Below are 14,143 nucleotides of genomic sequence, written 5' to 3' on the forward strand. Positions count from 1 at the left end.
GAAACAAAAATCTACGCACCTAAAGATTGACTACATTTTATTTATTTATTTATTAAGATTTATTTATTCATTTGAGAGAAAGTGAGACAGAGCATGAGAGGGGAGAGGGTCAGAGGGAGAAGCAGACTCCCCACTGAGCGGGGAGCCCAATGCGGGACTTGATCCTGGGATTTCAGGATCATGACCTGAGCTGAAGGCAGTCGCTTAACCAACTGAGCCACCCAGGAGCCACCAAATTGACTACATATTATTAAGAGTATCCTTCCAAATGTCTGCATGCTGTAAACTAAGTAATCATGGGTGGGATGTAAATAAAAGCACAGCTCTGTGTAATGTGCTTCAGAAACAGAGGTTCACTACTGTTAGAGCTAAGAGCGATGAATGGGGACTCTTTGGAAAAATGGTTTAACTCTTACCTGCCTTGATTTCTGTTTGTAAAAAGCAGTAAAGTATATTCAGGCAAAGAAACAAAAAGAGATTTAAAAAAAAAAAAAAAAGGTAAGTACAATAGATGAAAACCATGCCACTTAAAAAATTATCGCTATTTCCCACCTTCCGCATCAGGAAAACCAACTCAAAACTGCACTTTCAAAAAAAAATTCGGTAACCAGTTAGAAAAGTTCTTTGAGAACACAATTACTTGCATAACAACGAATTGAAACTTTAAAGGTAATTAACTTTTTGATCATTTAGCATAAATTACCAATATACTTTCCTGCTTAATTCTCTCCTTCCCAAATTATTTTATCTTCCCAACACAGGCACATTTTCAAGGGCAGTGAGGGCTGTTTATCTTGGGAAAATAAAAGAGTAAGTTTGGTAAAGTTTGAGAAGAAAAAAAAAAACTCAACAAATGAAAAAGAAAAAGGGAAAATTAATTAAAGATGCAAAAACCTCTGGAGAGAAAACTCAGGTTACAATTCCGGCTGGACTTGCAAGTGATTTTGTGTTTTTTTCCACCAGTGACTCAGCCCCTCCCCCCGCTGTTTCATACTTGTAATTTAGCAGAAGTGAAATGTCTGTTTCATTGCCTTCATAGGGTGGTTATAAAGGACAAAATGAGAGAACAATTTGGGAAAGTTTCAAGTACTGCAAAATTTAAAAGACTATTAACAATGCACATCACTTTCTAAAGAACGGGTAAAACTACAGAAACGGGGGAAAAAAATCAAGACATTGATGTAACTTAAAAAGCTGCCATTAAGTGTCAAAATACTGCAATGATTCACTGCATTTCCCTAGTAGACTTCACTTTTTAAAAGATACTCTTAGGTGAAAAGTAGTTTGGTTTAGAATCAATTCTTTAATTCTTTCAACCCCACAAATCATTTAAAATGTGGAACATCCAAATTTGATTGTTATAAACCCAAGTTTCACAGTTTGAATCAGGCCTTCCCTATGAAGTGACAAGGATGTAGGAAGCAGTACTCATTTCAATAGTGCTTATAGGTAAAACGAAAATAGAAAAAAAAAGATGCAAGAGAAAAAACACAAAAAGATTTTCTTCTACTAAGAACAAAAAAGCGCGTTGGTAAGAGACAAATGCTTCATCGCCAAATATGTGAAACCCTCTTCCCTTTGATGACATGAGTCACCATCATCTCTATCCCCTCCACACTGGCTTTTCAAAGGTGTCACTAATTGTGCTGCTTTTATAATTTTTGGTCTACAAGATCACCATAGAAACTAGCAAGTAGGTATCTGAAGAGCAGTACGTGAATCATGGAGAGTTTGGGCATACAAGGCCAGAGTTCCACAGGATGACCCCATGGCTGTGAGTTCTAGGTAGAGAAAGCACCATCAACTCAAAGGACAACCAGGTGTACCCTAATGTGGTTTCACTGTTAAATGAGGAAGACTTTCCAGTCTCCTGATTTTGCTTCTGGGATTGCCTTACCCATCAAGAGAGCACCAGCAACATGTTAGAATTAAGATGAATCTTTTTTCAAGGAAGTTCCATCTTGGATTCTAAAATGGGATACATATTCTGGGGGGAAAGTGGATGAAGCTACAAGTTATTAGTGTCCTCCTTTAAATGAATCATCTTACCTAAAGCAGGATCTCCTTGGTTCATACTAAAAATTCATGGACAATAATTTTATTTTCTTATGAACTATTACAACCCAATACTCAACCTACTGTTAATTGTTTGGAGAGTTGATAAAACAGTGTAAACTTGTTTTCGCCTAAACCTTACTCAAACTCCAAAGTTAAATTCATGTACGTTGTCAGTATGGTTCTGACACTTCTGTAGCTGGTCTCAAGAGACTGGGGGAAAAGGCCATAGTTTTAAGTGCTAGAACTTTTCTCATTTGGTGTCAGAGCACAATTGTTACTCAGCTTCTTTCTTGTGAGGCTTTTTTGGGCTTCCTGGGGTTTCCCAATCTTGGAGTTCTGAGACTGGCATCCTCTGGCATGGGTGATGCTCTCTGACCAGCTGCTGGTAAATCCCCTTGGCTTTGGCTTCTGAGAAAGCTCAGCATTTCTCTGCTGAGAATGCCAATGGACAGAAAGCCTTCTTGTATGGGGTAAATAAAATGGCTTTGGATCTTGCTCTAATTTTGTTTGCCCTGAAGCTGAAGAGTATAAATCACTTATGATTGAGTTTGAACATAAGACTTTTTGATCCAGACCTCTTCGATCCAGGGATATAAAATTCTACTAGTCCCCTGCAAAAACCTCCCGTTTTGCAGATCTCCCCTGGGTTAATTACCAAAAGCCAAAATCTGATCAAGACCTGTACAAACTACATTAGCCAACACTGCCCAGTCCCTCTGCAAAATCTTTCAAAGCTTTATCATCCTTATTTCAAAATGGATCCTTAAACTTTATGACTGCTTTGTGATCTTTTTATGTCATGTCCTAAGATTACTCATTAGTGTTTGAACTGTATAATTTTAACAATTCTGTATTAGAATTTTTCCATTTCTTGATCATAACGGGTTTTTACTTATGCTTAGAGTGCTTTTATATGCCTCCTCACTTTCCATTGTTCTAAGAACACACTTGGCTTTAATCTTTCAAATTCTGTTGCCTTTTAAATTTAACTTGTACAGATTTAGATATCTATTATCTGTCCATAAATGGTTCAGAGGAATAAGAAAACAAGGAACCCATTTAACCAATCATTATCCTCTGGCTTTTACCACCTTAAAATGGATAAACTTTATGGCTGCAAGAGACCTCTCCCAAAGACCAAAGAAAACACAAGTGTCCTACAGGTCTGGTGATTTTGATAGAGCAACTCTAAATCAGAGCCTGTGGAATAAAGCCCTGGCATATTCAACCTCTCAGTGCTATCAGGACAGACCTCTGAAGCATTCCTTTTGTGAGATACAATATTCTCAGAGGCTATGCTTTTTTTGTTTTTTTTTTAATGGGGAGCAGCCCCTCTCCACTTGCCCCTGAACCATCCACCAGCCTGACTCTCTGAGGCCGAGGCTACATTTATGATAAAGATGAATTTGGATTTTGAAGGAGGTTTTGGCAAAAGAGTTTTAGACTGATTTATAAACTACCCAAGCAGTTAAATATAGCTATGAGTTGAGAGAAAGAGAGAGGATGATGATTTCCCTCTAGCTCATAGTATTACTGAAGACGACCTCATTGGAGGAAGGATGACTCATGTTAAACAAGGCACCAGTAACTTGCAGATCAATTGAGTTATCCCCCAGATAATGTGATATTTGCCTCTTTGCTTAGTGTGCTTCTCTGTAAATCTCTACCTATGAAGAACTGGAGGGGAAAAATGGCAAGATGAAAACATGACAGAAGAAAAGAACAATAGGCATAGTCAGGGCATCATTCCATCTTGACTGTGCTACCACAGCTATCCACCCCAGGTCCTCAGTGTTCCCCACGGTGTCAAGCAAATGGGTCTGACTCAGGTCTCCCATGTGCTATGACAGCTCTATCATCAGAGTAAAAATGATTCCTTTTGCCCATTTTCTAATAACACTTCTTTTAAAGATTTTATTTATTTGACAGAGGGAGACACAGAGAGAGAGGGAACACAAGCAAGGGGAGCGGGAGAGGGGGAAGCAGGCTCCCCGCTGAGCAGGGAGCCCGATGCGGGGCTCGATCCCAGGACCCTGGGATTATGACCTGAGCCGAAGGCAGACGCTTAACAACTGAGCCACCCAGGTGCCCCTAATAACATTTTTTTAGAAATTCCTCATATATTTGAAATTTCTCATGTATTTGAAAGAACACTTTGGACACAATGCTTAGGTCTACATTTTTTCCACCAAAAAAAGAACCTTCAATTTTTCTAACTACCTAGGATCATGACTGGAGGCAAGGCTGGAGGGCGATCTATCGAGGGCTATCAGCAGTCTACTTTGTTAGAAATTCATTCAATGGCCAAGATACAAACTGCACCTGGAAATCCCCAAAAGTCTATGCTGGCTCTCAGATTTCTTCTGCCACAGACATCATGCTGCTAAGTTTTTATCTAAAATGTCTCACACCCTCCCTCCCCAGACACTTTGTGGAATTAGAAACCAACTGCATTTGCCAGACCAAACACAGACAGGATGCTGTTTTCCAATTGCAGATTAGTAGGCAGCCCCAATAATTTGCAATTCCCTCTAAATTTCCTATGAGATACATAGAGAACACACATTGCCCCTTTTCTCCTGCCCATCCACGCTCTCTTAAGACATTCTCATTTTCCCAAGGCTAAGGGTGTTATGACATTTTCTCAGGTCACAAGCTTCAGAGCCCCAACCAACATCACTACTACTCAAGTCTCCTTTGCCTGCTTTGCCAAGATTCTTGGCCAAGAGAGGAGAATTCCCGGGGGTGGCATCCCTTCCAAACTGCCAAAGTCTGCTTTCTGAGACTTTTTGGTCACAGCATATGAGATTTTGCAAGGCAAGTGCCTGGTTAGCACCTTCCTCCGTCTTCTGGAGATCTTAAAGCTCCCCCCCAACCCCCAAAAATTGCAAAGTAAATCCTCTTCAAAAGTAGCCTGAGAAACCTGGCTCTGTTAACATTTCCTTACTGTTAGTAGGAAATCATTATACAGCCCCAAAGCTAAAAAAAAATTCTAATTATTTCAGAACAAGCTACTGTTTTTCATATGCTGATCCCAGAGCTCCCCCTTGTGCCCTCATGGGGAACTGATTGAAGCAAGAACTGAAGGTTAGCACCTTCATTAGGTTGTGGGGTTCCAGCCGTTGCCTAGAGCACTGGTCCTCAAACCTCAATGTGCATCATAATTATATAGAGAGTTTTATCAAATATGGGTGAAGAACTACCCTGTAGACCAAGACATTTTAAATTAACCTTTCAGAAAACTAAAATGCAGAACTGTTTGAGAATTTGTCTCAGAAAAAAAACAAGCCAAATCACCAAAATACCAAAATGTGGATTAAGATTAGTTCCAAAATTTTAATCTGCATCAGAATTGCCTTGTGTTTTTTATAATATTTTATTTATTTTTTTTTTAAGATTTTGTTTATTTATTTGACAGAGAGAGAGACAGCAAGAGAGGGAACACAAGCAGGGGGAGTGGGAGAGGGAGAAGCAGGCCTCCCGCAAAGCAGGGAGCCCGATGAGGGGCTCGATCCCAGGACCCTGGGATCATGACCTGAGCTGAAGGCAGTTGCTTAACCGACTGAGCCACCCAGGTGCCCCTATAATATTTTATTTTTAAGTAATCTCTACCCCCAATGTGGGGCTCAAACTCACGACCGTGAGATCAAAGGTCACACGCTCCACCAACTGAGCCCGCTAGGCAACCCAGGATTGCCTTGTATTTAAAAAAGAATTTCTGTGCTTGACACTCAAGAGATTCTTTTGGTTTCATGAAAGATCTAGAAATTGGTTTTTAAAATAGACACCCCAAGGTATTCTGTCACAGGTGATCTTAAGAAACCCTGGCAAAGACAGCTAAATTCCGTAAATAGAACAAACTGCTAGGTCAAAGGAAAAACTAACTTTTCCTCTCCTTACAAGGAAAAAAAATCAAGTTTCTAAATGCTATTATCATTTAACATCATGAGACTATTTTTTTTATTACTTTAAAAGATCAGAACCAACCTTGGAGGAGTGAGAGTGAGATACTTTCTAAAGGACACACCTTATCTTTGGTCATATTATCTACTTTAGCCAGAGCCCTGGAGAAGGCTTTGGAAGCCATCAAGGAAGACTCCAAGAGGCCAGACTCAGAGAGGCTAGTTGCTAAGTCCAAAAAAAAGACCTTATAGGTGCTACCATGAATAGAAGAAGCATGTGACCTCAAAGCTATATGGTAGGATATTGGAGAATAATTAAAGCAACTCTAAACACACCTTCTCATAAACAAAGTGTGGTTTGCTGCCCTGACTCCAGCTTGGATGCTGGCCCACGGATCCTCCACCACATGATGCTCTTGAGCATCAGGCTCCCTCTGTCTCTTTCACTGATGTCTATTACCTTGCATTGTTCTCCTCTCATCATATACTTCTCTCACCTTGAAAAGGTGAAAAGAAAAATTAATTCCCAGATCCATGAGAACCAGAGAAACACAGTTGGTGAGATGTGAATACTAGTGTACCTTTATGAACCAAAGTAAACCCACAATATTGTTAGCACTGCTAATATTTTTAAGATATCAAGTAGTTGACACAACGCTTAAACCACTGATTTCCAATACTGCAGTGACATAAGCAGAAGAGCTTCAATCTCTCAAGGGTTATCGTGAAACTATCAAAAACAAAACTAAGTCAATTATTTTCTTTTTTAAAAATATACACTTTTGCTAGCTTGACAGAGAAAAACCTGCAAGTCAAACTGATCGAAAGGCACCTGAATCCTGCACAAAGATTAGGAATAATCTACACACAGAACAATGAATAAGTGCAAAGAATGAAAATCAGCAGACATTTACGTGTCACTCACACCATGAAAGCAGTAAGTAAGTTGACAGTTCTGAGGGCATGAAATTGTTCATTTTCTCTTAGTGTTCCCACCCAAGTGGACTGTATTAGTCAGATTGAGACTGTGGAGAGCTGTTGCCTCAATGCCAGTAAGTTAAATGAATTGTATTATGTATTCTACAGATGAGACTCTACCTTGGTGATTCTGCCACCATTCATCAGAAAATGGAGGAGTTGGAAATGGAGCATACAAATGATCTACCCTGGCCCCTATCCTCTTACAGAGGAAGAAGCTACAATTCAGAGGGTAGATTGCTTCCATCTAGATCACCAAGGTAGTTCACTGTTGATGAAGAACTACAAGCTAGGTTATATATAGCACAGCTCTTAAGCAAATTGGGACTAAACACTATGAATAAATACAAGGATACAAACACAATAATTATATATTAAATAATTTTCAAGACTATTAGACACTTAGGCAAACAGGGTGAGAAGATGCCATTAAAGAGACTGGGAAGTACTGAGATTGGCGAGAACCTATTCCTCTTAAGAGACACTCAGCACATCCCTACAACAAAAACCTACATATTCTTCTGTTCTTTCTGCTTTGCATTCCTAGAGAATATGTTTTAAAATAGTAAGATTCTGGAGAGTTTTGCTGCCTCACAATAAATACAAATGTGAAATAACCACATAGAAGTAAGAATACCTGGGGACTGAAATCACTCCTGCTCCTGGTTTGGTAGGATTGCACCTCATTTTCACAGCAGTTGACCGGCCATTGACACAAGATGTTGTAGTTGTAGAAGACCTATTACAGGGCGAATGGCATTTTACAGAACAGACAGGACATAGACCACCAAGACATAAATATCCTGTGTATAACTGCTCCCATGCTTTATGCAACAATGAAAAAGAAAAATGTGTCCAGATTCACTAATTAAGAATTTTAATACAAACTGAGCTCATTTACTTTCACTGCCTAGGAAAAGTGGACTGTCTTCTCCGGTAAAGTAATAAGTTATCTTCAAGGTGTTTAGTCAAGTTACCATAATTATAATCAAAGTCATAATCACAAAAATTTTTAAAGGGAAGAGAGGTTGTATCTACTTGGGCTGATGTTTAAGTATGTGAATTACAAATACTGCCTGGACAAGGAAGTAGAGTCTCTTTTTGCCTAATTTAAAAGAATATATATATATATTTATATATAACAGATAAAATAGAATATATAGAAAAAATAGATATAGATAAAATACATATAACCAGAGAAAAGATATATATTTATACATATCAGAACATATGTAATATTTTCAAAATAGTTCATTTTTCCTACTTTATACTAAGTCTTCCATTTAAGAACCAATCATTGAGTATCTATTAAGTATAATAAGCCACTATGCTAGGTACCATGAAAAGACATTTTTTTGATTAAAATAGTCAAGGGAAGCAGCATCTTCACTTACTTATAAAAGAAATGCACATCTGGTATTTGGCTAGGGGTTACTGGGAACATTTCTTCTTTTATATTAATATTTTGCAATGTAGTTTCAATGGTCACTCCTAGATGACAATAAAAAGAAGCTATTAAGCAATATGGAAAAATTAGATTTATTTAGTCTGTGTATCTGAATTGAAAGCAGCTTTAATCTGATACTGTCATTTGACCAGAAATATTGTATTAAATTTATGCATTCATGGTAAGATCAAGAACCATTCCAAATTCTAAAGAATAAAAAAGAAAAGAATCTACTCCACAGCCCTGTAATTTTGCTCAAGTCACTTCACATCCCTGGGCCCTACATCTTAAATCTGTAAAATTCATGAAATAATTGAGATGATCTCTAAAGCCCCTTCCAGCTCTAACATTTCAACATTCTAGCATTATTAAAATTCTTGGCTTCTGATGAGTTTTGTTGTACAAGCTGGCTATTTTGCTAATACAGCTTTTCACTAAATATAGACACACCTGAGAAAACAAAAATTTTTGTACCCAATAATTTCCAGAAAGCAACTCCAAATTTTGTTTAATCTAAAAGTCAGGCATTTCTCCCATCCCTTGGAGACAAAATGACAGCAGAGCCAAAATGCCAGCAATAACAGCAACCTCTCCTTCTGACATGGAGTTCGGAGACTGAGCGCGAATTCAGTAACTGACCTTGGTGCTGAAAATTAAAGCTGAATTCCTCTGGAGTCAATAGCAACAGTCCTCAAATTTGCTGTACATTAGAGTCACCTAAGAAGCTTGTTAATTACCTTGGTGCTGAAAATTAAAGCTGAATTCCTCTGGAGTCAATAGCAACAGTCCTCAAATTTGCTGTACATTAGAATCACCTAAGAAGCTTGTTAAATTATTATACTGTTATATGTTATATCATCATCCCAGAGGTTCTAATGAACTTGATCCCTAAAAATCACTAAGAGGTCATTCTTAAAACTTTCCTATGCCCTCTAGTCCACAAAGACAGAAAGGACAGACGGGGAATAAAGCTCAGCACCTTCACCTTTGCTAAGTGTCACCAGCTTCCTTTTGGTATGAGAAAAGATTATGAAAACTGGTGGTAGATATTATGATTTAGGTTTACACAATATTTGTTTACTGTTCTTTTGTTTATAGTTTTGGTTTCTAAACTTATTCTGCTTCTTAAATTCCTAGAGAATTTGATGAAAGGCACAGACTCTCAAAAAACATCCTATCACATATGAGTTAATGCATAAATTCAGCAGATGCTTGCACTCAGATTGATCAATAGATCTCAACTGCAGGGGCTTTTGAACCATGTTACAAAGTGATGATTTAGAATTACCTGTGGCCTTCATCATCTATGGCAAACACCAACACAATGACAAGTTATCAGTACTGTAATTTTAGAATAACTGCATGCATGCATACAGGAACCAAATGAAGCTTACCTAAAAATCTATCTGCCAGAATGATGGACTGTGATGATAAGGCTGCTCGGAAACCCTTACTTTCAGAAGGAATAATAGTTGACTGGCATACATATGCTCCTACCAAATTCGTGTAGTCATCTGACCCTGCCACCATTTCCTTTACTGTGAAGTCTGTTATATTGTTGGTACAGAGAGCCATCTTCTTCCCCTAGGAAAATAAAGTCACAAAGAGGTTTTACAGAAGAGTCAGTCTTTACATTAGATCTCAGAGAGCTCATGACCCTAATAGAGCAGTGGGCTCTCTCCTCACTACAGAGATTCTGCTTTAATTGATATGGTGTGGGGCCCAGGCACTGGCATTTTTTTTTAAAAATCTCTTGAGGAACTCCAGTGTTTAACTAGGGTTGAGTCGTTTAAATTACAATGAATATAGAAATTCAAGACTGCACTGCTCTTCCAACTGCAAGCATCATTTGTGCTGGATGAAAGCCATCTAACTTAAGGAACTAAAAGTCACCCATGAAACCTTCAATTCAAAGGATAACAATGCATTCAAAGAGACCAGATAACCCTGGTGAAGGTTTTAATGTCAAAGAAAAAGACGTGCTCTTCCTTCACCTTTATTGGCCTACTGTGGCAGAAAGGTAACGTGAAGTCTGAAGAAGAAAGCATAGAAGTCTTATTGCAGCAAAATCCTAGGACACCATCTAAATTCTTATTAGTTGGTCACTACAAGCGTCTTTATTCACCTACTCAGATTCAATAACGTGTAACTACTCAACTACACAGAAAGTTGAAGGGAATACAGGAGTTTACTTTTTAAATCATTTAATCAGTTGGAATATATAATTTATAAAAATTGGAGGACGGTTTAAATATACTATAGTCCCACTGCAAACAACTACAGCTTTATAATTCCTATGTAGGAATGTATAAAGGGAAAAAAGATGATGATTTTATTGCTCTTAGATGTAGGGTGAGCACACATGGGCACTAAGAAAGGAACCTAGATTTAACTTCTTCATGTAGCTAGCAGTCCAAACTTATAAAATGTTCTCCCTCTACTAAGCTTTTTCACCATAGTACAGGTACAATTATTGTTAAATTGTTGAAGCTGAGAAGAGGAAAGCAATGGAAAAGATTAGAGAGAAGCTATTGAGGAAAGAAAGAGGAAAACAGCAATAAAAGGAAAGGAATGAGAATAAAAAGGAAAGGAAAATAAAGAGGACAGAAAAGAAGAGGGGATAGAGGGAAGGCAAGACAGTGCTAACACAGGCGTAAGGACAAAAAGAAATATAACACATAATGTAATGAATCTCGTTCACCGTTCCACTCAGTATTTAGCAGAACAGGTATTTAATATGTATTTATTCATTGAATGAACTGAGTGACAACCTATCGAGTGTGTTAGATCACTCCCTTTAAAATCAGAAAAGGACAAACACCACACCACATAAAATTTATAGATCTTTTTGCCTGAAAACGTCTGTGGTCATCAGATCTCTTTTTATTTCCTTTGTACAAAGTTTGGCACAGCATCTCATAATGAAGACCACTGGAGATATCAGAGTTAATATGGAAAAAAACATGGAGGAAATGCCTTATTACATTTTCATCTTTGCTAATGGTGTATACATACACGTACTTCCCAACCCTAACCTCATAGATCTATAAAAATATTGGGCATCTAATCCTCTAACTCCTCCCATTACCAGCATTAATTAAAGCTTCTTCCCACAGAAAGATAAGATCCCAGTATTTATTAGCAGATACCAACTGATCAGCTGACATGTGTTCTCTGTTTACCTCCTTTTTTATTTTTAGACAAACTCCCTCTTGGAGGTCTTTTTCTTTTTAAAACAGAAAATCAACAATATGAAGAACAGTAGAACATTTTCAAACCAAAACTGCCTGCCTAAAAAATAGGTGGGACTGACAAGCCTGAACCAGTTGGACAGAAATGAAAGATCCTTCAAGCACCTACACCCTAACTCTGAGCTCTGGGGCTCCAGGGGCTGGGGAATAAGTGCTTTGATGGATGGAGATGCAGACAAGGCTGGCCCTGCTGGAGAAAGCTGCCAATGTGCTAGGAGGCAACACAGGATTTAAGCAATCACAGCTCCGTTTCTGACATTTGGTTGTTAGTTTCTGTAGAGATTTTATTGGGCCATCCACACAGAAAATATCAACTCAATCAGAACTGAAACACAGCTCCATCTCACTCTGACAGCCAGAACTCACCTCGTGCCCACATAAACTAATATTGAAGAAGTGGAAGTATTTGGTTCCTTTGGAGGTAAAGCTGGGTCCATTCATTAATGAGCCCACGCTGCTGAGGTTGCTGAAGTCATAGTGCAAACTCTGATTCTCTTTTTCATGGTGGAAAAAGCAGTCACTATAGCAAACTGAGTGGTCCTTTGATTAAAGATTAAGAAATAAAAAATATATATATAGTAGAAAAGGAAATATTAGCTGCTATGAAAAATGTGTTTCAAAAACAGTTCTACATTTAAAAACTCTTCTGGTAATTTTGTCTTAGTTATATTTTATCACATGAATATGGAGAATTTCTAAACAATAATTAAAATATTCCAAGATATACTTGCTGCGCTCCATATATTCCTATGGCCAACCCACCAGGGGAGTTTACTCGCTCTCCCTTAACAGAATACACAAAAATCTAATTTTAATATTTTTGGAAAGCATTCTTATTTGGGTGCTTTTCTTAATATCTTATGCCCCCAGGAACTAGGACTTTCATGGCATATAATACGTGTTCAAGTGCTTAATAAATGTAAGAGGAGAGAAAACAGGAAGAAGAATGAAAAGGCCATTTCTAAATAGAACTACTTCGTAGTTCCTGGAGAAACATGAAGGATATCTTGTGAGTGTCTCTATTAAAGTGTGCTTTCCTGGGGAGAACCAAAAGACACACTCACTCACCTGAGTGCTTCTACTCCCAGGCCCACATGGAATACAAGCCTCCTTGCCATAGACCTGATGTATGGACAGGTAGGTGTCAGGTGGACACTCCTTGCACTGGTTGGTTTCTTTCTCAATGTAGTGGCCTGGGGGGCAGGGGACACACGATGAGCCCGACTGCTCAGAACCGAGGGCACAGGCACGGCATGAGGACGCCACCCCATCAACGGCATTAGTGGCAGTGATAGAATAAATCTTCACCATGTCATTGATGAACCGTCTATTCTAGAAAGAGAGTAGAAAGTAATGACTTCCGCCTTGGGGCTTACTTGTACAACCAGATTGTTTTGTGTTGATATCACCAAAATAGCTAAGCAGAGTGTTCCAGCCTAACAGTTTATAATCGATAGTGGATTAATATTATTTCTTCTTGGTTCTTTTAAAAAAAATCTTAAATCTTAACACTAGGAGCTAATTTCCATAGTAATGGAGTTCCAGGAGGTTATCCGCAATCACCGCCAAGATCAGGCATATTTATGGGCTTTACATCTGGAAGAACTGGTATGGTTTAACAGAGGAGCAACTTTATCTCCCATCATAGTTTATTCAGGGATCAGCCTAACTGTAATGAGACAATAGGATATTTGCCGTATAGCAAGTGGTAAAGCCTCAGATGAGGGGTTAGTCTTGAAAGACTAGGACTCTGCTCCTCACCCAACACTGTGATGCCATCACACCACCCCTCTGAGCCTTTCTCTCTCTTTCTCCAGTACTTTCCCTATGTATGGATTTCTAGTGAAGGGATGCATAGTAGAGAGCAAATCCCTGGGTCTAACTATACTTTTCCTTCTTATGACACTGGGTCAAATAAGATCTAGTTCTCACCAGGCAGTGGGCAACATTTTATCAGTAGAGAACAGAGCTACCCTAGACTACTTAATGTTTTTCTCTGGGGTAAAGACAACAGGAAGACAAGGAAGCACTCCACAGCACGTTCATGCCCCACCTGGTGGTAACCTGAACACTCATCAAGAACAATTAGCATCAAGTAACAACTGAGAATGGGTTTCCCAATGAAAGCCCAAAGAGACAAGAGAAGATGTTCTGCATTTGTCACCACAGTTTAAAGTGGTTTACCTTGTTTGCACCTTGGGAAGTTCACGTCTATGGAGATCCACAAAAGTAACAGTCCTGCTACTATTGAAACATACAGTGGAACTTACTTAGGGGAGGATTAGGGTCTACTCTAGCAGGGACAGTAGAAGAAAATAAATAATTCTGTGTGTTAACCCAATTGTGTGTACATACACACTCTCCAGGCTATACAAGGAGACATCACTACAATGAAATAATAAGCCAACGCCAGTTAATGGCTCCAGGACAAATGTCAGATCATTCAGAAAAAGAGGAAGACAGTCACTAGCCTTCTCAAAGTCTTAGAAAGCTTTAAAAAATATGTT

General features: G+C 38.6%; 1 protein-coding gene across 1 annotated transcript in view; it reads right to left on the minus strand.

Annotated features, from left to right (window-relative positions):
- Positions 1 to 14,143, minus strand: part of ELAPOR2 (endosome-lysosome associated apoptosis and autophagy regulator family member 2) — a 96,275-nt gene that overhangs the window by 22,709 nt on the left and 59,423 nt on the right. The window contains exons 15-19 of the mRNA XM_035020477.1: positions 12,705 to 12,968; positions 12,003 to 12,176; positions 9,780 to 9,969; positions 8,333 to 8,429; positions 7,576 to 7,677 (exon numbers count right to left, since the gene is read on the minus strand). Of these exons, the coding sequence (XP_034876368.1) occupies positions 7,576 to 7,677; positions 8,333 to 8,429; positions 9,780 to 9,969; positions 12,003 to 12,176; positions 12,705 to 12,968 (827 nt within the window). The remainder of the gene's footprint in view (positions 1 to 7,575; positions 7,678 to 8,332; positions 8,430 to 9,779; positions 9,970 to 12,002; positions 12,177 to 12,704; positions 12,969 to 14,143) is intronic.

This window comes from Mirounga leonina, unplaced genomic scaffold, assembly GCF_011800145.1.
Source record: "Mirounga leonina isolate KUSES-001 unplaced genomic scaffold, KU_Mleo_1.0 Mir_174, whole genome shotgun sequence".
Taxonomy (NCBI): Eukaryota; Metazoa; Chordata; class Mammalia; order Carnivora; family Phocidae; genus Mirounga; species Mirounga leonina.